This window comes from Staurois parvus, unplaced genomic scaffold, assembly GCF_062004578.1.
Source record: "Staurois parvus isolate SC_StPar_1 unplaced genomic scaffold, SC_StPar_1.0 ptg000290l, whole genome shotgun sequence".
Taxonomy (NCBI): Eukaryota; Metazoa; Chordata; class Amphibia; order Anura; family Ranidae; genus Staurois; species Staurois parvus.
In genome coordinates, this window is record NW_028318086.1 from 1,048,881 (window position 1) to 1,073,739 (window position 24,859).

The window sequence follows — 24,859 nt, forward strand, 5'->3', positions numbered from 1 at the left end:
GTTAAGCATGGGGTTGGATCAATCATGCTTTGGGGTTGTGTTGCAGCCAGTGGCACAGGGAACATCTCACGAGTAGAAGGAAAAATGGATTCAATAAAATTTCAGCAAATTTTGGATGGTAACTTGATGCCATCTGTGAAAACGCTGAAGTTAAAGAGAGGATGGCTTCTACAAATGGATAATGATCCTAAACACACCTCGAAATCCACGGGGGATTACATCAAGAGGCGTAAACTGAAGGTTTTGCCATGGCCTTCACAATCTCCTGACCTCAACATAATTGAAAATCTATGGATAGACCTTAAAAGAGCAGTGCGTGACAGACAGCCCAGAAATCTCAAAGAACTGGAAGACTTTTGTAAGGAAGAATGGGCAAAGATACCTCAAACAAGAATTGAAAGACTCTTGGCTGGCTACAAAAAGCGTTTACAAGCTGTGATACTTGCCAAAGGGGGCAGTACAAGATATTAACTCTGCAGAGTGCCCAAACTTTTGCAGACGCCATTTTTTTGTTTTCTGTTATTTTGAAAGTGTAAATGATGGAAATAAAATCTAACTTTTGTTGACATATTATAAGAATGTCTAATCTGTAATTTGATGCCTTTTGGAGATTTTTCCATCTTTCCTTGGCTTCTTTATGCACATTAATACAAATTTTTAGCTGGGGTGCCCAAACTTTCGATCCCCACTGTATAATGAAAATGGAAAGGTTTTATTTAAAAATGTCATTAGCATGTTGATTGGGGGGGGGGGGGGAAGAAGGAACCAGCGGAAGCAAAAGAGAAGCAGATTACACTTCAGCTTTAAGAACCCCTGCCTTATAGATCTAGTGTTCTTCACTTCTTTACAGATCGGAATTGAAAGTTACTCCAGCACAGTCAGCTGCCAGTCGCGCCCCAGTCCACCCCGGAGCGATTACGGAAAACTCTTTATTGTGTTGGTCATTATCGGTTCCGTGTGCGTCATGATCATTGTTGCCGGGCTCATTTACATCTGCTGGCAAAGGCGTCTGCCCAAACTGAAAAACATGGTGAGTATAATTTTTATATACAATTTGATTTCACAGCTGTAGACCAACGGGCAGAGTTGAGAGGGGGTTTCCACATTCGGAAAACATGTCCATGTTTGTTTTGCCTCTTTTAAAGGAAATGTTTTCAATTAGATAAACTTGGATAACAAATCAGCTTGGTGTAAGTTAGACATGTGCAGTTCGTTTCGTTCTGAATCGAAATTCAGACTAATGTCGTGTTATTCGGAGATTTGGATACGTCCGAATTTCTGAAAAGCCTGGAGATGGGCTATTGGCTGCTATTAGCTGAGCCTACTAGCAATACACCAAACTGCAAATTATACAAATGTCACACGGTGACTACATCTCTCAGTATGTTTGTAGTAGTGCCATCTGTGCAGAAATGACTTCTCAGGGATAGTATATGTGTTGTAATTCACTTGTATTCTCTCCCTGTCAGAGAAGAAATGGCTAAAACAGGCAATTAACAAAGCCCTTGCTTTTCTTTTATGTAATCATGGCAGCATTAATACAAAATGTTAGTTTGAACAAGGGGTGGACTGACCATTTGGAAACTCGGGCACTGCCCGAGGGCCCGGGGTCAGTAGGGGGTCCCATGAGATGCCTTGGTACCTTTTTCATAGGCTTTTTTGAGTTTGGGCAAGGACACAGGAGCCCCATGATCCCCTATTGCCCAGGGGCCCCATGAGTTGTCAGTCCACCCCTGGTTTGAACCAGACCCTGGGATAAAGGCACCACATCTCCATCAACTGTATATAGGCAGCACACGCAATATTTTATGACTTTTCAGGTGCAAGAGCGATGAATCCTACACTTACACAAACATATGAATACATCAAATCATATATTTTTTTTGTAAAAATGTTAATTTAAAAAAAAGAGTGCACTCACATTAAAAAGTGTCCTACTGGGACACTGCAGTGACAACGCCTGTGATCTGTTATTTTCGGTATACTCAGAGAAATCTCAAAATGGCGGCTCGTGAGCTTCCGGTATTGCAGCTTGACATCATCGGCCCACCCGCCACTCCCAGTAGGACACTTTTTAATGAGAGTGCGCTCTTTTTTTAAATTAAAATTTTTACTAAATAAAATATATGATTTGATGTATTCATGTGTTTGTGTCAGTGTATGATTCATCGCTCTTGCACCTGAAAAGTCATAAAATATTGTGTGTGCTGCCTATATACAGTACAGTTGATGGAGATGTGGTGCCTTTATCCCAGGGTCTGGTTCAAACTAACATTTTGTATCAATGCTGCCACTATTACATAAAAGAAAACCAACGGCTTTGTTAATTGCCTGTTTTAGCCATTTCTTCTCTGACAGGGAGAGAATACAAGTGAATTACAACACATGTACTATCCCTGGATAGTACACTGCAGTGAAAATGCCTGTGATCTGTTATTTTCGGTATACTCAGAGAAATCTCAAGATGGCGGCTCGTGAATTTCCGGTATTGCGGCTTGGCGTTATCGGCCCACCCGCCACTGCAGTGTCCCAGTAGGACACTTTTTAACCACTTCCCATCTGGCCACTGTATATAAACGGCCAGATGGTGGCAGTCCAGGGGCGGGTTGCCGTTTATAAATGGCGCCTGCCATTTTGGATTGTGCGCACTCCCTGGGAGCGCGCGGCACCGCCATCCAGTGCCCGCTGTGTCTTTCGAACACCAATCGCTGTACGGGACCTCTGTGTGAGGTCCCGATCATGTGATCACTGATTGGCCAATCTGTGATCACATGAATAGGTGTAAGCAAGATGTCACTTCCGACATCATTACTTACTGCGTGTGAAATCTGTGAATGATCACAGAGATCACATGGTACAAGGCTATTCACAACAGCCTTGTACCATGTGACAAGCTGTGACCAAACACAGCTCACACATTATTTCTCAGTGGCTGCAAGAATGCAGCCAAAGAGAAGGAGAAATGATTGCTTTTACAACCTTTATGGGTATAAAAGCAACCAGTGTAAAAAAAAATAAAAAATGTCATCACCAGACAATGTACTGCTAAGGTGACAGTATGTAAAAAAAAAACAAAAAACATAAATAATAATATAAAAAAAAATAAAAATGTAAAAAAACTTTCTTTTTTAATCATAATTTTTGGTTCTAAACTAATTTGAGTCATTTTTTTTTACTAAAAAGATAACTGAAAAAATTTTGGCCAATATTTATGAAGAAAGATTATTTATTTGCAAAATTTTATAAGAAAAACACTTTTTTTTCACATTTTTTGGATTTTTTTAGTTTATATAGCAAAAAAAAAAAAAAAAATCCCAGTGGTGAAGAAATACCACCAAAATAAAGTTTTATCTGTCTCAAAAAAATGCTAAAAAATTCAAATGGGTACGGTGTTGCATGACCACGCAATTGTCATTCAAAGTGCGACAGCGCTGAAAGCTGAAAATTGGCCTGGGCAGGAAGGGGGGGAAAGTGTCCGGACTGGAAGGGGGGGGGAAGTGTCCGGACAGGAAGGGGGTGAAAGTGTCCGGACTGGAAGTGGTTAATGAGAGTGCACTCTTTTTTTAAAATAAACATTATAGTATTTATATGCTACACTATGTTGAGCGTTTTTGTTCACATATGTGGAGGATATGGTGGATAAGAAGCAGGCAGGGGCGGACTGACCATTTGGAAACTCGGGCACTGCCTGAGGGCCCGGGGTCAGTAGGGGGCCCCATGAGATGCCCCTGGTACATTTTTCATAGGCTTTTTTGAGTTTGGGCACGGACACAGGGGCCCCTTGATCCCCTATTGCCTAGGGGCCCCATGATTTGTCAGTCCGCCCCTGGAAGCAGGTGAAGCCATTTGGAGCAAAGTGAGGAGGAGAGTGGATTCTGGAAAGCCTTATACCTACCCGGGTCAAAAGTGAAAAGCGCTGTTTGACCTGTGTATGGGTCAAACAAGGAGGTGGGAGTACATATGTATGACTTGGTGGAGGAGCACAAATAAGTGTGGCTTTGGACACGTGGAAGGAAGGAGCACCTATTTGCACAAGAATTAAATTATGCACATCTTTTTCATTTATTCCATGTTCCTCTTTAATGTCTTTGCAAGGAGCTGCATTTCGTGGAGAATGGCTGCCATGATAATCCCACCTTGGACGTGGCGATGGACGGACAGTCTGAGATGCAAGAGAAAAAGGCGAGCATCAATGGTGGCACTGCACACCAGGCAGACGGCTGGGAGACCCTAATCAACAAGACTGGCAAAGAGGAGAGTGAGGCCATGGAAGAGGATACCCACTTATAAAGACCAGCGACAGCCCGGTCTGTAGGCAGAACTTTCATTGGCCAAAAGGGCACCTTCAGGATGCGTCATTTCACCAAACCCAGATGCTGGGAACTAACAAAAAAAATGGAGTTTGTCGATCTGTAGCAGCACAGAAGTTTAGATAGAGCACACAGTGTCAGTGACTACTCATAAGCTGGTCCGCGGTTTACAGTGTTTAATATGATTGCACTTTACTCTTCCAAAGATTAAGTTGAGAGTCGGCTCACCAGCGTACTGCTGTCTGCCAGCCCTTTTCCTGAGCAGCCTTGGCTGGACAGAGCGTTGTTTTAGATTAGGCATTGTACATTTTCTCCCCTGTGGCGATGTAGGACTGGGATCGCATTTAAACGCACAGACCGCCTCCATTGTTCTGCCTTGTTATGCCAACAGTATGTAGTTTGTGTCCTTACAGCTTGGTACCAAGTCCACTAGGCAAATTCTGAAAAATGAAAAAAACAAAACAAAAACAGGGCACAGGGTATCTACAAAAAAAGTTTCATGGTCTGAGGGACTATTTTTTTTACCTATGATGGCCGACGCTTAGGTGGTGAGCAGGTCTACTTCAGTGCTGTAAACAGCTCCTTGGCCTTTGCACCTAAAGGCCAAAGCTATGTGGACCATTTGTAGATGCACCAGTAATTTGTATGCAATCGCAGACGACCTGTTAAGTGACGGTAAGACCGATGTGCTATGGTGTAAGCTATATGAAGCTGTTATTGAACATGCAAGTGCAACAGCTGTGCTCGATCAATGGCAGCAGCATGCTACAATGTAGTTTACACCTTATGGGTCCATTGCACCATCATCTTGAGAACATTTGAAGGCAACTTTGGGTATGGTGCACTTGAGGTCATGTTATTGCTTATATGATGCTGGTCTGAATAAAGAATCATATAGATTTCACTCTAGGAGGAAAAAGCTGCTGAACCATCTCTGTATTCTTTCCCATGATTCCTGCAAGCATTGAGCTGGTGTGTAGTCACATGACCATCCTGCAAAAGCAGAGGATCACCCATCGTGGCTCCGACCTGCGCTTATTCCTGTAATACTTTTTTGAAAATCTAGTGCTAAGACTACTGTTAGACTTGTGGCCAATCGAAGCCTTGGCTTAGGCTATAACGTCCCTGCAACCAATACCCATATGGTGCCTGTAGTTTTGTGATCCACCTTGCTGGGCTGTATGGCTGCAGAGCTTACAGTGATCAATGCCATTCCTCTTTCCATTCTGTCTAGGAGTACCTGTGCATAACGGCTCCTTGAAGCTACTTTGTGCTGCATGTCACAGTTCTCTAACAATCCCTAGATAGCAGTTGTGCAAACTGTGTAAAAATCTATTGTCAAGTTCCCTTTGTGACCAATCAAAGCCTTAGAACAGTAAGAGATTTAAAGTCCCCGTGACTTATACCCATATGGTGCCTGTAGTTTTGTGATCCACCTTGCTGGGCTGTATGGCTGCAGAGCTTAAAGTAACTCATGCCATTCCTCTTTCTATCCTATCTGGGAGTACCTGTGCATAGAGGCTATTTGAAGCTACTTTGTGCTGCATGTCACAGTTTTCTAGCAATCCCAGGGTAGGAGCTGTGCACACTGTGTAAAAATCTATTGGCAAGTTCCATTTGTGACCAATCAAAGCCTTGGAGCAGAAAGAGTTTAAAAGTCCCTGTGACTTATACCAGGGCTGGATCTAGCCTGTCTGATGTGGGGGTGCAATAAAAAATGTCAGGGGGGGCAAAGAATGGGAGGTCAGCAGGGCAGAGCACAGGGGTCAGCAGGGCAGAGCACAGGGGTCAGCAGGGCAGAGCACAGGGGTCAGGAGGGCAGAGCACAGGGGTCAGTAGGGCAGAGCACAGGGGTCAGCAGGGCAGAGCACAGGGGTCAGTAGAGCAGAGCACAGGGTTCAGCAGGGTGGAGGACAGGGGGCACTCAGCACACCTCCTTCTCATATCTCTGCACTGCACACAGCCTGGGCACAGACAGCAGAGCTCCCCCTATCCACACAGATAGATTTGTCTTTGGGGGGGGGCACAACTAAACTCTGAGGGGGCATAGTCCACCCCAGCAGCCCCCTAGATCTGGCCATGGCTTATACCCATATAGCAACCCTACATTTTGTGAACCACCTTGCTGGGCAGTATGGCTGCGGTGCTTAAAGTGACCCATGCCATTCCTCTTTCTATCCTAAGAGGCTTCTTGAAGCTACTTTGTACCCTATGTCACAGCTCTTTGACAATCCCTAGATAGCAGCTGTGCACATTGTGTAAAAATCTATTGTCACATTCCCTATGTGACCAATTACAGCCTTGGAACAGTGGGAGTCCCTGTAACGTATATCCATATGGTGCAGGGACGGACAGACCATTCGAGCACTCGGGCACTGCCCGAGGGCCCGGGGTCAGTAGGGGGCCCAATGAAATGCCCCTGGTACCTTTTTTATAGGCTTTTTTGGGTGTGCTTTGAGTGTGGGCAAGGACACAAGGGCCCCATGATCTCCTATTGCCCGGGGGCCCCATGAGTTGTCAGTCCGCCCCTGATATGGTGCCTGTAGTTTTGTGATCCACCTTGCTGGGCTGTATGGCTGCAGATCAATGCCACTCCGCTTTCTATCCTACCTAACAGTACCTGTGCACAGAGGCTCCCTGAAGCCACCCGTCACAGCTCTTTGGCAATCTCTAGATAGCAGCTGTGCACGCTGTGTAAAAATCCATTGTCACATTCCCTTCCGTCATCCTTCCTTTGCCCAGTGGCAGGAGTTAGGCTGGCCATACTTTTTCAATTTTCGGTCCAATTTCTGCCCAATTTCCTTTAGATTTACCTTCAACTATGTAGTGCAAGGGCCTGCCTAAGGCTGGCCATAAACTATACAATTTTCTTGAGAATTGTGCTTTAGATTTACCAAAAACCATATAATAGGAAGTCAAACCTAAACAACACTTTCAATTGTATCCAATTAGGCAGGCCCTTGCACTACATAGTTGAAGGTAAATCTAAAGGAAATTGGACAGAATTGTAAGAAAATTGTATAGTGTGTGGCCAACCTTAGCCTTTAAATGCCAGCTTCCAATTAATGCTTAATTCAGTGTTCCCAATGATCCTCCAGCTTCTTATAATTCTCCCAACCCAAAGGGTTGTCTCTGCCCCTCCCACAATGGGGATGGCGTTGTGTGCTCCAAGAGCTTGATACCGCATGTGTTATCGCATGTGTTATCGCATGCTGCTTCAATGGTTTTTTATTGAGTTTTACCAAGTAAGGCTGGCCATACACTATACAATGATCTATCCAATTTCTGCCCAATTTCCTTTATACAGTCATGGCCGAAATTGTTGGCACCCTTGATATTTTTCCTGAAAATCAAGTATTTCACACAAAAAAGGTATTGCATTAACACATGTTTTGCTATACACATGTTTATTCCCTTTGTATGTATTGGAACAAATATAAAACAGAGGCAGAAACGCAAATATGACATAATGTCACACAAAACCCCAAAAATGGGCTGGACAAAAGTATTGGCACCCTTAACTTAATATTTGGTTGCACACCCTTTGGAAAACATAACTGAAATCAGTCGCTTCCTATAACCATCAATAAGCTTCTGACACCTCTCACCCGGAATTTTGGACCACTCTTCCTTTGCAAACAGCTCCAGGTCTCTCTTATTGGAAGGACACCTTTTCCCAACAGCAATTTTAAGATCTCTCCACAGGTGTTCAATGGGATTTAGATCTGGGCTCATTGCTGGCCACTTCAGAACTCTCCAGCGCTTCTTTGCCATCCATTTCTGAGTGCTTTTTGACGTATGTTTGGGGTCATTGTCCTGCTGGAAGACCCAGGATCTTGGACGCAAACCCAGCTTTCTGACACTGGGCCCTACAGTGCGACCCAAAATCCTTTGGTAATCCTCAGATTTCATGATGCCTTGCACACAGTCAAGGCACCCAGTGCCAGAGGCAGCAAAACAACCCCAAAACATCATTGAACCTCCACCATATTTTACCGTAGGTACTGTGTTTTGTTCTTTGTAGGCCTCATTCCGTTTTCGGTAAACAGTAGAATGATGTGCTTTACCGAAAAGCTCTATCTTGGTCTCATCTGTCCACAAGACGTTTTCCCAGAAGGCTTTTGGCTTACTCAAGTACATTTTGGCAAACTGTAGTCTTGCTTTTTTATGTCTCTGTGTCAGCAGTGGGGTCCTCCTGGGTCTCCTGCCATAGCGTTTCATTTCATTTAAATGTCGACGGATAGTTCGCGCTGACACTGATGCTCCCTGAGCCTGCAGGACAGCTTGAATGTCTTTGGAACATGTTTGGGGCTGCTTATCCACCATCCGGACTATTCTGCGTTGCAATCTTTCATCAATTTTCCTCATCCGTCCACGACCAGGGAGATTAGCTACAGTGCCATGGGTTGCAAACTTCTTGATAATGTTGCGCACTGTGGACAAAGGCAAATCTAGTTCTCTGGAGATGGACTTGTAACCTTGAGATTGTTGATATTTTGCCACAATTTTGGTTCTCAGGTCCTCAGACAGTTCTCGTCTCCTCTTTCTGTTGTCCATGCTTAGTGTGGCACAGACAGACACACAATGCAAAGGTTAAGTGAACGTCTCTCCTTTTTATCTGCTTTCAGGTGTGATTTCTATATTGCCCACACCTGTTACTTGCCCCAGGTGAGTTTACAGGAGCATCACATGCTTGTAACATTCTTATTTATCCGCAGTTGTGAAAGGGTGCCAATACTTTTGTCCAGCCCATTTTTGGAGGTTTGTGTGACATTATGTCGAATTTGCTTTCTTTCCTCCCTTTTTTTGTTTTGTCCCAATACACACAAAGGGAATAAACATGTGTATAGCAAAACATGTGTTAATGCAATACGTTTCGTGAGAAATACATGATTTCCTGGAGAAATATCAAGGGTGCCAACAATTTCGGCCATGACTGTATTTACCTTCAACTATGTAGTTCAAGGGCCCGCTTAATTGAATACAATTGAAAGTGTTGTTTGGGTTTGACCTCATATTATATGGTTTTTGGTAAATCTAAAGCAAAATTCTCAAGAAAATTGTATAATGTATGGCCATCCTCAGGCTTGCCATACACTAGTAAAATTGCATTCACAATGTACTGTTTTAAGAACATTTGTTCAAATTTCTAATTGTTAATGGGATCAAGTCAATGTTCATTTTCAGAGATTAGAAAAATCAAAGTGGAGGGATGGAATACATTTCTAGCGGTGTATGCAGAAAAATCCATTCAATCCAAAATGTCATGCTAAAAACAAACATAATTTTGAAGGACTTTCGAATGACATTCATCAGGTCATCGAATGTACTAAGAATTTTAGTATGAATGTTCGCCCAAATATTTGTACAAACATTCGTTCTGAAATCTACTAGTGTATGGCCAGCTTAAGTTCAACCTGAGCTGTCAGTTACATAATTTGTTAGACAGATCTGAAAGATTAACAAATATACCCAACACAGAGTTGACTGTGAGTCGGAAGAAGATTAAGTTATGGATATCTGTTTTTATAATACAAGTATTATATGAATGATATTAACTTCTTTGGAGAAAACTTTTAATTATCTGCTCATTTTACATTAGAAACGTGACGCTGTTGTTCGGCTTTGCAATAATTAGGGCAGTTAGATGGAACTAGCGATTCTGGTGACAATGTCTCACTAGAAGTGTTATTTGGTTTGTCCCAACTCCTGCCGCTGTCACTTTTACTGGACAGCTTGGCCTGTTAAGGGAAGTAAGGAAAATAACAGATTTACTGGCAGGATCGCCGGATAATAAAAATGTTACAGGAAGGATTTAAAAACATTGCAAGAGAGAGACTGCATCATAGACAATGAATTAGGCTCAGCACTAAGACTATTACATGAATGATACTGACTTCTTTGGAGGAGACTTTTCATTATCTGCTCATTCTACAGTATGGAGAAACGTGACGCTGTTGTTCGGCTTTGCAATAATTAGGGCAGTTAGATGGAACTAGCGATTCTGGTGACAACGTCTCACCAAAAGTGTTATTAGGTTTGTCCCAACTGCTGCCGCTGTCACTTTTACTGGACAGCTTGGCCTGTTAAGGGAAGTAAGGAAAATAACAGATTTACTGGCAGGATCACCAGATAATAAAAATGTTACAGGAAGGATTTAAAAACATTGCAAGAGAAAGACTGCATCATAGACAATGAATTAGGCTCAGCACTAAGAGTATTACATGAATGATACTGACTTCTTTGGAGGAGAGTTTCATTATCTGCTCATTCTACAGTATGGAGAAACGTGACGCTGTTGTTCGGCTTTGCAATAATTAGGGCAGTTAGATGGAACTGGCGATTCTGGTGGCAATGTCTCACCAAAAGTGTTATTTGGTTTGTCCCAACTCCTGCCACTGTCACTTTTACTGGACAGCTTGGCCTGTTAACCCTTTGAGGACCAAGGGACGTATTTGTCCCATGTTTTTAAATTGCGTGTATCATCTGATTAAGAACTTAAAACTCTTTTTTTTTTTTTTTTTGGTTTGAGTCAAAATATTAGTTCTTAACAACAAATGGATCTAGCTTTTTGCCAATTATTTCATGAAATGGCTTAGTTACAGCAACTGAAGTGTACGAATTTAAAAAACAAAAAAATTGATTCTTTTGGCGTTCCAAAATCTTACGATCCTCAAAGGGTTAAGGGAAGTAAGGAAAATAACAGATTTACTGGCAGGATCTCCAGATAATAAAAATGTTACAGGAAGGATTTAAAAAACATTGCAAGAGAAAGACTGCATCATAGACAATGAATTAGGCTCAGCACTAAGAGTATTACATGAATGATACTGACTTCTTTGGAGGAGACTTTTCATTATCTGCTCATTCTACATTAAGGAGAAGCGTGACGCCACCATTTGGCTTTGCAATAGTTACAGCTGTTGGATGGAGATGGGGATTCTAGCGACAGTGTCTCACCAGAAGTGTTATTTAAATTGCCGCAACCCCTGTAGCTGTCACTTTTAATGGACAGCTTGGCTTGGTAAGGAAAATGCGAAAATAACAGATTTACAGTCAGGATTGCCAGGCAATACAAATTTTACAGGGATTATTATTTTTTTTTAAATTGCAAGAGAAATACTGCACCATAGACAATTAATTAGGCTCAACACTACAAGTATTACATGAATGATACTGACATGGAGGAGACTTCATTATTATACAGTATTTTATATATCGCCAAAGGGTTTGCTCATTATCCATTCATTCTACATTATGGAGATGTGCAATGCCACCATTTGGCTTTGTAATTATTATTATAGGTACTTATATAGCGCCATCAATTTACATATATATTGTACATTCACATCAGTCCTCAACCCTCAAGGGGTGTACAATCTAAGGTCCTTAACTTACATTCATACATATACTAGGGCCAATTTAGACAAGAGAAAATTCACCTACCAATATGTCTTTGGAGTGTAGGAGGAAACTGGTGTACCCAGAGGAAATCCACGCAAGCACAGGGAGAACATGCAAACTCCAGGCAGGTGTGCTGTGGTTGGGATCAGGGGCAGACTGACCATTTGGAAACTTGGGCACTGCCCAAGGGCCGGGGTCAGTAGGGGGCCCCATGAGATGCCCCTGGTACCTTTTTCATAGGCTTTTTTGAGATTGGGCAAGGACACAGGGGCCCCATGATCCCCTATTGCCTGGGGGCCCCATGAGTTGTCAGTCCACCCCTGGTTGGGATTAGAACCATCGACCCTGGTACTGCCAGGTGGAAGTGCCACTGCGCTGCCAGGTGAAAGTGCTAACCATTTAGCCACTGTGCTGCCTGGTAGTTGGATGAAACTGGGGATTCTGGTGGCAATGGCATCTCATTAGAAGTGTTTTGCAGCTTTCACTTTTACTGGACAGCTTGGCCTATTAAAGGAAGTATTTATTACAGGTACTTATATAGCACCGTCAATTTATGCAGCGCTTGACATATATATTGTACATTCACATCAGTCCCTAACCCTCAAGGAGCGTACAATCTAAGGTTTCTAACTCACATTCATACATACACATACTAGGGCCAATTTAGACAGGATCCAATTAACCATGTCTTTGGAGTGTGGTAGGAAACTGGAGGAAACCCACGCAGGCACAGGGAGAACATGCAAATTCCAGGCAGGTGGTGCTGTGGTTGGGATTTGAACCAACAACTCTACTATTGCCAGGCAGAAGTGCTAACCATTTAGCCACTGTGCTGCCCAAAGTTAGTATGAAAACAACAGATTTACTAGCAGGATCAGCATGTAATAAAGCTGCATCAACTGCATCATAGATTATTACATAGTTACATAGTCAGTCTGGTTGAAAAAAAGATACATGTCCATCCAGTTCAAACTTTTTTTCAATAGTTCTATTCTGAGACCTGATCTTCCTAGCTAAAATGAAAAAAAATTAGCACAAACTAGTGAAATACGGGATTTTTGAGGTCCAGAGTTCAGATTACATGAATGATACTGACTTCTTGGGAGGAGACTTTTCATTATCTGCTCATTCTACATTAAGGAGAAGCGTGACGCCACCATTTGGCTTTGCAATAGTTACAGCAGTTGGATGGAGCTGGGGATTCTAGTGACAGTGTCTCACCCAGGGGCGGACTGACCATTTGGAAACTCAGGCACTGCCCGAGGGCCCGGGGTCAGTAGGGGGCCCCATGAGATGCCCCTGGTACTTTTGTCATAGGCTTTTTTGAGTTTGTGCAAGGACACAGGGGCCCCATGATCCCCTATTGCCCGGGGGCCCCATGAGTTGTCAGTCCGCCCCTGGTCTCACCAGAAGTGTTATTTAAATTGTCCCAACCCCAGTAGCTGTCACTTTTAATGGACAGCTTGGCCTGGTAAGGGAAATGCCAAAATAACAGATTTACAGTGAGGATTGCCAGGCAATACAAATTTTACAGGGATTTCTTTTTTTTTTTTTAATTGCAAGAGAAATACTGCACCATAGACAATTAATTAGGCTCAACACTACAAGTATTACATGAATGATACTGACATGGAGGAGACTTCATTATCCACTCATTCAGATTTGGTTCTGCAGATTTAATGGCACTACAAGTGGCAGCACCCCCCCCCCCCCCAAGACATACCATTTCCACAGCAGCTGGAGAGCTTTATATGACCTACGTCTGGTGTAGCAGTTTGGAAGATAGCAGATTACTCAATATGATGTAATAGAGTTCTATTTGTGCAACGGCATTTCAGTGCGTATAAAAGATTGTTTCTTTGTAAAGCTATCAGTGTGATTTTTTTTTTCAGCTATTCTTTTTTTTTTTTTTTTTGGATGTACGTAAAGCCTGGCTGTCCCTTCACTCCACGAAACAATAGCGTTGTCGGTGTATAGCTTTGATGGAATGTGCACTACTGCGTAATAAAACTATTGCTGTTTGACTGTTGGCCAGACACTGATTTCAATTGCCGTCCGCGCTGACAAATTTACATGAATAAAAGGAAAAATCTAAGACTCCTTCATTTTATTTTTCTCTTTGTGTGATTTTGGTCTACTTTGGACATTTCTTTGTTTTTATTTTAAAAAGTGTACATGTGGACTCACCGTAACCAAATAAAGTGGCTCGTGTCCTAAAAGGTCCTTAACTTAGTAGAAATGTGGTGGCAGGTCGGCACGGCTGGGCAAAACCACGTTTTAAAATGTGCGTTTGCAAAACAGGTAGGGGGCGCGTGCCCGCCCTACCTGTCCCGCCAATCGCAGCCGCGGGTGTCAGTCACCGGGTCATTACCGTCCTTGTCCCGCCGATTAGCGGCAATCACTGACAGAGAGCAGGGCTGCGGTAGCTCTGCTTTGTCAGTCCCCTGTCAGCTCCTGACATGCTGATCCGGAGAGAAGAGTTTATCTCTCCGGATCAGCGCGTTCCCGTGGAGTACACCCCCCGCCCCCTAGTAAAACACTCCCCTCACACAGTTAACCCTTTCAGTAAATAAAAACGTTAACCCCTTCCTCCCCAGTGCCATTACTACAGTGTCAGTGTTTTTTTTTTTGCACTGATCACTGTATTGGTGTTACTGGGGATGTCAGTGACCCCAAGTCAGTACCCCCCAATGTCAGAATGTCCGCCACAGTCCTGCCATAAGTCACTGATTGCCGCCATAAGTCGCTGATCACCGCCATTATTAGTATAAAAAAATTTAAAATCCCAGTATCTTTCCCGCTATTTGTAAACGCTATAACTTTCACGTAAACCAATTAATTTACACGTATTGTTTTTTTTTTTAGCAAAGACATGTCGCAGAATACATTTTGGCAGAAATTTATGACTAAGTTTGTTTAAATTTTTTTTACTGGACATGTTTTATAGCAAAAAGTCCAAAATATTGTTTTTTTTCCTCAAAATTGTCAGCCTTTTTTTTATAGCGCAAAAAATAAAAAACGCACAGGCGATCAAATACCACCGAAAAAAAGTTCAATTTGTGGGAAAAAGAAAGGATGTAAATTTAATTTATGTATCGTATTGCATGACCGCGCAATTGTCTGTTAAACTAGCGCAGCGCTGTATAGCAAAAAAATGGCGTAAATTGCAGTATTTATACCATAGTTTGTAGACGCTATAACTGTCACACAAAGCAATCAATATACACTTTTTGAGATTTTTTTACCAAAAACATGGAGCAGAATACATTTTGGCTTAAATTTATAACCAACTTTGAGTTTACTATATATTTTTTATAGCTGAAAGTAAAAAATATTGTTTTTCTTCAAATTTTTGGTCTTTTTTTGTTTATAGCGTGAAAAATAAAAAGCGCACAGGTGATCAAATACCACCGAAAGAAAGCTCTATTTGTGTGAAAAAAGGACATAAATTTTGTTTGGGTGCAGCGTTGCATGACCGTGCAATTATCAGTTGAATTAGTGCAGCGCCGAGTAGCAAAAAGAGGCCTGGTCATTAAGTGGAGTAAATTCTCAGGAGGGCAAGTGGTTAAATATCACGTACTGCGGGTACGTCGTGGGGAAGCTTCATGGTTTACAGGCGCGTGCGCATGCACGACCGCCTGCCGCTCAGGCTATGGTTGGACACAGCTCAAGTTCGTCAGTAGGTTCCCAGCCAATGATTTTGGTTGTGAACCTGCTGATTGTTGTGGCCAATCACAGCCCAGATCTGTGTGTGTTAGTAAACACAACCCAGATCTGGCTGTTTTGGGTTTTTTTTCTCCCTGGTTTCACTTACCATTCAAAGCTGAAATCAGGAAGAAATGACAGCCAGGTCGGTAAGTGGGTGCAATCAGCACACATACACATGTAAGGCACTCAGTTAACCCCTTGATTGCCCTCATGATCACCCCTGTCACCCAGCCAGTGTCATCAGTGCAGTGACAGTGTACAGTATTATCACTGATTAGACACGTGCAGAATGAAAACATTTGTTTCGTTTCGGATCGATTCGTTGACTCACTCATTTAGTTTCTTTGCATTCATAACAATTTGTTTCATTTAGTTTTGGTTCATTTATTTGTTTTCAACCGGTATAAAATTTTTGCAATGGATTCAAAGTATTTGGATCAACATCTCTGCGTTTTCACCCGGTGCTTTTTTTTTGGAAAGGGTCAGAGACTTTTTTAAGTGCAAAACTTTGCGTGTTACAGGAAATCATGTTAAATTGACTGCTGTGCGTTTCTGCAAAACGCAACGGAAAACGCATAGGTGTGAACCTAAACCAGTGTTTCTCAACTCCAGTCCTCATGGACCCCCAACAGGTCATGTTTTCAGGATTTCCCTCAGATGAAACAGCTGTGGTAATTACTAAGGCAGTGAAACTGATCAAATCACCTGTGCAAAATAATGGAAATCCTGAAAACATGACCTGTTGGGGGTCCATGAGGACTGGAGTTGAGAAACACTGACCTAGACTGACAACAAACTCTGAGCTGATGACCTGTAGGGTCTATTAAAGCGCTACCTATGAAAGATATAGGTTACCGAAGTTTGTCTCCCCTCGACAGGCGCACTCAATTTTCAAATCTTGGCATGTTGGACATCTATTTACTCGGTACAACCTCATCTTCTAGGTGTAATCCTAGACTCCCATCTGTCCTGTCAGTGCCAAATCCAATCGCTGTCCAAATCTTGTAGACTTCACCTCCGCAATATCTCCAAGATACGTCCATTCCTAACCTCGGAAACCACTAAGCCACTCCCTGTTAGATCTCGCCTTGACTATTGTAACTCCCTCCTCATTGTCCTCCACCCCTCTCTGCCAATCCCTCCACTGGCCTCCATTCAGTGTCCACCACCCCTCTCTGCCAATCCCTCCACTGGCCTCCATTCAGTGTCCCCCACCCCTCTCTCCCAATCCCTCCACTGGCCTCCAGTCAGTGTCCTCCACCCCTCTCTGCCAATTCCTCCACTGGTTTCCACTCAGTGTCCCCCACCCCTCTCTGCCAATCCCTCCACTGGCCTCCACTCAGTGTCCCCCACCCCTCTCTGCCAATCCCTCCACTGGCCTCCACTCAGTGTCCTCCACCCCTCTCTGCCAATCCCTCCACTGGCCTCCACTCAGTGTCCTCCACCCCTCTCTGCCAATCCCTCCACTGGCCTCCATTTAGTGTCCTCCACCCCTCTCTGCCAATCCCTCCACTGGCCTCCATTCAGTATCCACCACCCCTCTCTGCCAATCCCTCCACTGGCCTCCAGTCAGTGTCCTCCACCCCTCTCTGCTAATCCCTCCACTGGCCTCCACTCAGTGTCCCCCACCCCTCTCTGCCAATCTCTCCACTGGTTTCCACTCAGTGTCCCCCACCCCTCTCTGCCAATCCCTCCACTGGCCTCCACTCAGTGTCCCCCACCCCTCTTTGCCAATCCCTCCACTGGCCTCCACTCAGTGTCCTCCACCCCTCTCTGCCAATCCCTCCACTGGCCTCCATTCAGTGTCCTCCACCCCTCTCTACCAATCCCTCCACTGGCTTCCCATTGTCCAACGAATACAATTCAAAACATTAACAATAACATATAAAGCCATTTATAACTCTGCCCCAAATTACATCACCGATCTTGTCTCTAAATATCACCCAAACCGTACTCTCCGCTCCTCGCACGACTTCCTGCTCTCTAGCTCCCTTGTCTCCTCCTCCCATGCTCATTTCCAGGACTTCTCCAGAGCTTCCCCCATCCTCTGGAACTCTCTACCCCAATCTATCAGACTATCGCCTACTCTGCTCACTTTTAGGCGATCTCTGAAAACCTATCTCTTCAGGGAAGCCTATCCTGCCCTCAGCTAATAATGGAATCTTCTACTCTTCCAACCAGTCTATCCCCCACAGTTACTACCTTTTGTACCACTAGCCCCTCCCTCCTAGATTGTAAGCTCCAAGGATCAGGCCCTCCTATCCCGCTTGTATTGAACTGTATTGTTGCTGTATTGTCTCCCGTTATATTGTAAAGCGCTGAGCAAACTGTTGGCGCTATATAAATCCTGTATAATAATAATGTACGGCACCAGCTGCCTGGAGTTTGCATGTTCTCCCGGTGCCTGCACAGGGAGTGACACATTCACATCTCCACATTTTCACCCGGTGCTTTATTTTGGAAAGGGTCAGAGACTTTTTTAAATGCAAAACTTTGCGTTTTACAAGAAATCATGTTAAATTGACCGCTGTGCGTTTCCCCAAAACGCAACGGAAAACACATAGGTGTGAACCTAGACTGACAATAAACTCTGAGCTGATGACCTGTAGGGTATTTTAAAGCGCTACCTATGAAAGATATAGGTTACCGAAGTTTGTCTCCCCTCGACAGGCACATTCAGTTTTCAAATCTTGACATGTTGGATATCTATTTACTCGGTACAACCTCATCTTTTACATTTTCCTAAAAAATTGGGTAATATATTGTGTTTTTGTACCCTAAAATGTACCCTTTGTACATTTGTACCCTTTAAGGTCTCTGCTTTCAGAAAACGTGTTGGGGGGGGGAGGGGGGGGGGGGTCAGCAGCCTAAAATGATTTTCCTGTGCAAGGAAAAAAATGCAAAAACAGGTCTGGTAGTGAGAAGGTTAAAAAAAAAGCATGCTGATTAGGTCCCTGGCCATAGGTAGTCTCCGCACCTACAGGGCAGAAGCAGGTGAGGATCTATCATAACACCTTCCTACAAGGGTGACCTTGGAGGGACATGTTGGTTGGCTCCCCGTGGTGTGTACACCTCTCTATGGGGTGGAATGTACAGGGTGATCCGTGCCATGTGACCTCGGAGCTGTCATACACAGCGCAGAACAGACAGCCCGTCTTGTTTACATTTCAGAAGTCACAAGGAAAGGGGCGGGGCCTTATCTGTACATATCTGGATATCTCCAGTGTGGGGGGCGTGTTGAGGGCCCTGTGGGAGGGGTCTAGGCTGATCTCAAGTGCTGGTGGTATGGGGTTGTGGGCGGATCGACGTGTTGATGTTGGACAGGGGGCGGGGTTGTGCGGTGAGCGGCGTGCGCAGGTAGCGCGGAGATTGGACAGTTTGTATTGGGAGGGGCGAGGCTGCGAGGAGAGCGGCGTGTTTGTATTGGACGAGGCGGGGATGTATGTGTTTCTATTGGATGGGGGTTGTTCGGCATAGACGACTGGGCGTGGTTACGTGTGTGATGGGTTGTTTAGGGGAGGGGCTGTGTGTGTTTGGTGTAGACAGGGGGCGGGGATCTCCGCAGTCAGCTGTTCGGTGTCTGTTCGCTCGGTGTGTCTCCTTCGCCCGCCCCGCCCTCTCCGGTGCTTCCGCTCGCTGCGCCCCGAACCCGCCGGGTCAATGAGCCGCTCGCTCCGCCCAGCGCCGGGCCCGGGCCGATGGACACCAGCGACCTGTTCAGCAGCTGCAGGAAGGGCGACATCTACCGTGTGCGGTGAGCGGGGGGAGGGGCGGCTGCTGGAGGAGAGAGAGCTGACTCACCGGGGGGAGGGTGACACCAAACTGAATACATTACTGGGGGGGATGACACCAAACTGAGGGGGATTCCAGGGGGTGACACCAAACTGAGGGGGATTCCAGGGGGTGACACCAAACTGAGGGGGATTCCAGGGGGTGACACCAAACTGAGGGCATTACTGGGGGGGGGGGGTGACACCAAACTGAGAGCATTACGGAGGGCGTGACCCCACACTAATGGGATTATGGGGGGGGGTGACTCCACACTTGGGGTGATTACTGGGGGTGATGCCACACTATGGGGGATTCCTGGCGGGTGACGCATCACTGTGGGGGGATCCCTGGTGGGGGTGACGCCACACTGTGGGGGGATCCCTGGTGGGGGTGACGCCACACTGTGGGGGGATCCCTGGTGGGGGTGACGCCACACTGTGGGGGGATCCCTGGTGGGGGTGACGCCACACTGTGGGGGGATCCCTGGTGGGGGTGACGCCACACTGTGGGGGGATCCCTGGTGGGGGTGACGCCACACTGTGGGGGATCCCTGGTGGGGGTGACGCCACACTGTGGGGGGATCCCTGGTGGGGGTGACGCCACACTGTGGGGGGATCCCTGGTGGGGGTGACGCCACACTGTGGGGGGATCCCTGGTGGGGGTGACGCCACACTGTGGGGGGATCCCTGGTGGGGGGGGTGACGCCACACTGTGGGGGGATCCCTGGGGGGGGGGTGACGCCACACTGTGGGGGGATCCCTGGGGGGGGGGTGACGCCACACTGTGGGGGGATTCCTGGTGGGGGGGTGACGCCACACTGTGGGGGGATCCCTGGGGGGGGGGGTGACGCCACACTGTGGGGGGATTCCTGGTGGGGAGGTGACGCCACACTGTGGGGGGATTCCTGGTGGGGAGGTGACGCCACACTGGGGACAATCACGGAGGGGGGGTGACGCCACACTGTGGGGGGATTCCTGGGGGGGGGTGACGCCACACTGGGGACAATCACGGGGGGGGGTGACGCCACACTGTGGGGGGATTCCTGGGGGGGGGGGTGATGCCACAGTGAGGAATTATTGAAGCTCCTACTAGAATGATGCATAGAGCTGCCACACTAGACCAACCATTGGGGGGGTTGGAAGGTTTTCCGGCACCTCCCCTCCTTGGGTGTCTCTGGGCAATAAATTTCAGGTTGGGGCAATTACTTAGGCCGGTAATGAGTATACTTCAGTAGGGGGCGCTCCGCCCTGACACATTAGAGAAGACTATTTCTGGGCCTGACTCTGCACTTGGACTCGGGGGATGGGGGAGGGGGTCAATTACCAGGACTGACCCCGCACTGCTAATACGGGAACCTCCTTTGGGGGGCGTTTGCTGTGCGTTGCCCAATGTTTGCAGGGGAGTCTCTCTGGGGCAATCGCTGGGCTCCCATCTCCCTGGATAATGACCTCTGTGAAGGGTCAGCAGGTTTCCCGGGGATGACACCATAGTTCCAGGGTAATAGCAGAACCTTCTAGCAGACTGGGGACCAGAGGTGACCTGCAGGGACAATGGTTGGGATCTCTGTCGTTGGGTCACATGGGATGGTAGTAGTCGGGTGACTCCAGGTCGGTGTCATGCTGCCGGCCTACATCCCCCATGATGCTCTTCTCTCTGGGTTATGCTGTCCTTTCCCACGTGGAAGAAAAATATATTTTAAAAATATTCTTCCCAAATTTATTGACATATATTTGAAATACGACAATTTTGGCTGTATTCAATATACTTCAAAAATATATATCACATCTATCATTTTTTTTTCTAAATATATTGTAAATATATTTCCTGGCGGTGACGCCACACTGAGGGGATTCCTGGGGGTGACGCCGCACTGAGGGGGATTCCTGGGGGTGACGCCGCACTGAGGGGGATTCCTGGGGGGTGACGCCGCACTGAGGGGGGTTCCTGGGGGGTGACGCCGCACTGAGGGGGGTTCCTGAGGGGTGACGCTGCACTGAGGGGGGTTCCTGGGGGTGACATGGGACGGTAATAGGTGACTCCAGGTCGGTGTCATGCTGCCGGCCTACATCCCCCATGATGCTCTTCTCTCTGGGTTATGCTGTCCATTCCCACGAGGAAGAAAAATATATTTTAAAAATATTCTTCCCAAATATATTGACATATATTTGAAATACAACAATTTTGGCCATATTCAGTATATTTCAAAAATATGTTGCATCTATAATTGTTTTTTCTAAATATATTGTAAATATATTTTTCCTCCGTGTGGGTTATCAGGTCGTGGTGATCAGCATGTTCCTCTTCTTCCCGCCATCCAGAGTGTGATCGGAGGCAGCCACTGACATAGTACCCCCCCCCCCGATGGTGACACCGCCTGCCCCCCCATACTGGATCTGCCTCCCCTCTGGCCTTCTCTGTGACCCTAATGTTCTCTCCTTCTGTCTGCAGATACCTTGTGGAGCAGAGAGACGTGGAACTGAACGTCCGGGACAAGTGGGACAGTACTCCATTGTAGGTATCCTCTGGACACAGCAGAACACCGATCGTTCTACGGGACCTCTGTGTTAGGTCCCGATCATGTGATCACTGATTGGCCAATCGGTGACCACATGAAGAGTAGTAAGCAAGATGTGACTTCTGACATCATTGCTTACTACGTGTGAAATCTGTGAATGATCAGAGGTCACATGGTACAAGGCTATTCACAACAATCAACAAACCAATCACAGCTCTCACAGTATTTCTCAATGGCTGCAAGAATGCAGCCAGAGAGAAGGAAAAAATATTGCTTTTACAGTCTTTATGGGTGTAAAAGCAATCAGTGTAAAGAGAGAAGAAAAAGAAACACCCCCCACAAGTAGTACACTGACACTGTACTGCTAAGGTGACAGTATGTTAAAAAAAACCCATAAATAAAAATGTAAAAAAATTTAAACTCTTAGTTCTAAACTAATTTGGGTTATCTTAAAAAAAGATAACTGAATAAATTTTGGCTAAGATTTATGAAGATATTATTTGCAAAATGTTTTAAGTAAAACACTTTTTTCAAAATTTTTGGCGTTTGTCATTTATTGCTTTTACAGCCTTTATGGGTGTAAAAGCAACAGTGTAAATAAAAAAAAAAAAAAAAACTCCATCACCCCCCACAAGTAGTACAGTGTCACCATGGTGACACTGTACTGCTAGGGTGACAGTATGTAAAAAAAAAAAAAAAGATATGGGTGCCCATATCTCCTCAGCCACTGGGATTATTATTCTGTGGATGATGGATCATCATCACCCCTCACAAGTATTAGTGTCACTATGGTTACACTGTACTGCTAGGGTGACACTGAGTATTTATTTTTTTGCTAAAAAAAATAAAGTGCATCCCCATCACTGCCTCCTCATCAGTGCCCATCAGTGCATTCCCGTCACTGCCTTCTCGTCAGTGCCTCCTCATCAGTGCATCCTCGCCACTGCCTCCTTATCACTGCCTCCTCATCAGTGCATCCCCATCACTGCCTCCTCATCAGTGCATCCCCATCACTGCCTCCTCATCAGTGCATCCCCATCACTGCCTCCTCATCAGTGCATCCCCATCACTGCCTCCTCATCAGTGCATCCCCATCACTGCCTCCTCATCAGTGCATCCCCATCACTGCCTCCTCATCAGTGCATCCTCGCCACTGCCTCCTTATCAGTGCCTCCTCATCAGTGCATTCCCGTCACTGCCTTCTCGTCAGTGCCCATCAGTGCACCCCCGTCACTGCCTCCTCGTCAGTGCACCCCCGTCACTGCCTCCTCGTCAGTGCACCCCCGTCACTGCCTCCTCGTCAGTGCACCCCCGTCACTGCCTCCTCGTCAGTGCACCCCCGTCACTGCCTCCTCGTCAGTGCACCCCCGTCACTGCCTCCTCGTCAGTGCACCCCCGTCACTGCCTCCTCGTCAGTGCACCCCCGTCACTGCCTCCTCGTCAGTGCACCCCCGTCACTGCCTCCTCGTCAGTGCACCCCCGTCACTGCCTCCTCGTCAGTGCACCCCCGTCACTGCCTCCCCGTCAGTGCACCCCCGTCAGTGCACCCCCGTCAGTGCCTCCCCGTCAGTGCCTCCCCGTCAGTGCACCCCCGTCAGTGCACCCCCGTCAGTGCACCCCCGTCACTGCCTCCCCGTCAGTGCACCCCCGTCACTGCCTCCCCATCAGTGCACCCCCATCACTGCCTCCTCATCACTGCCTTTCATCTGTGCCCATCACTACCTCCTCATCAGTGCATCCTCATCGCTGCCTCTCATCAGTGCCCATCACTGCCTCCTCATCAGCATAGCCCAGTAAAGAAGAAAAATTACTTATCTGCAAAAACTTTGAAAATAAACTAAGTAAACTAAAATAAACTAAATTTTCGATCTTTTTTTTTTTCCCCGTTTTTTTTTGTTTTGCAAAAAAAAAAACAGTGGTGATGAAATACTACCAAAATAAAGCTCTGTTTCAAAAAAGGTAAAAATTTCATTTGGGTACAGTGTTGCATGACTGCACAATAGTCATTCAAAGTGCAACAGCGCTGACGGCTGAAAGTTGGCCTGGGCAGGAAGGAGTTGCAAGTGCCCGGTATTAAAGTGGTTAAAGAATGCTAATGGAAAAAAGTTACAGGTTCTCTTGATGGGCCACCCCTCCTCACCACCCAATCATACCTTTTCCCTGCACTGCTCCCCCCCCCCCCAAAAAAAAGAAATGTAACCCTGTGTAAGCTCTGGATCAGAGCTTACACGTGTCTGATGATCTAATCCCCTTCTACACATGACAGGATTTGGGATTGGTCACTCAAGTCCCAGCACTGCATCTTGGGAGGAATGGCAAGAGATCACATGTTCCCCCATCCAGGGATAGGCAACCCGAGAGCCACAGGACTACAAGTTCCATCATGCCTCTGCAAGTCATAGCTGTAACTGTCACTTTTGTAATCTTTGCAATGCCTCGTGGGAAATGTAGTTCCACAACAGCTAGAGAGCCACAGGTTGCCCACCCCTCCCCCATACCCAAATGATTTCGGAATGTCCAGAAGCTCTGGATCGGTAGACAGAGCCCTGGAGGAGTGCAGGAAAAGTAACCGTGGGTGGAGAGTAGCCAGTCAAGAGAACCTGTCATTTCTGCCATAAAAGTCATTCCTTTTGCTCTGTGCCCCTAACGCTGCTCCTGGTATTGACTTGCTTTGTTTCACTTTTCTTTCAGATATTACGCCTGTCTTTGTGGACATGAGGAATTGGTGCGGTACCTTTTAGCCAATGGTAAGGGGACGTTGCCTTCCGTTGTACCGGCTCCTCTCCTGCACTGAAATTGCTTCCTCTGATTTCACTGCACACATTAGAATATGCAGGAAGTCAGTGCCTGCCCCTTTTTTTCTGGCTGGAGGACATCCAGCATCATCTAGCCCACAGGTGTCAAACTGGCAGCCCTCCAGCTGTTGCCAAACTACAAGTCCCATGAGGCATTGCAAGATTGACAGTTACAAGCATGACTCCCAAAGGCAGAGGCATGATGAGACTTGTAGTTACTCAACAGCTGGAGGGCTGCCAGTTTGACACCCCTGATTTAGCCCTTCCCTCTGCAGCCTGACTGTCCTTGGCCCGCCGTTTTCATTTATTGGGAGTCAGTTCTTTCAGATATGTTGGCTCAGTATTGCATTAGGTGT

At 46.0% G+C, this 24,859-nt stretch overlaps 2 protein-coding genes across 3 annotated transcripts in view; both read left to right on the plus strand.

Annotated features, from left to right (window-relative positions):
- The window catches only part of PODXL2 (podocalyxin like 2), a 32,273-nt gene extending 27,044 nt beyond the window's left edge, over positions 1-5,229 (plus strand). For both annotated transcript variants that reach the window (XM_089682451.1, XM_089682450.1), the window contains exons 8-9: positions 851-1,030; positions 4,096-5,229. In XM_089682451.1, coding sequence (XP_089538577.1) covers positions 851-1,030; positions 4,096-4,290 — 375 coding nt within the window. In that variant the 3' untranslated portion in view covers positions 4,291-5,229. The remainder of the gene's footprint in view (positions 1-850; positions 1,031-4,095) is intronic.
- A 13,731-nt stretch (positions 5,230-18,960) lies between these two features.
- The window catches only part of ABTB1 (ankyrin repeat and BTB domain containing 1), a 40,596-nt gene continuing 34,697 nt past the window's right edge, over positions 18,961-24,859 (plus strand). Inside the window, exons 1-3 of the mRNA XM_089682453.1 lie at positions 18,961-19,176; positions 21,642-21,704; positions 24,400-24,455. Coding sequence (XP_089538579.1) covers positions 19,121-19,176; positions 21,642-21,704; positions 24,400-24,455 — 175 coding nt within the window. The 5' untranslated portion in view covers positions 18,961-19,120. The remainder of the gene's footprint in view (positions 19,177-21,641; positions 21,705-24,399; positions 24,456-24,859) is intronic.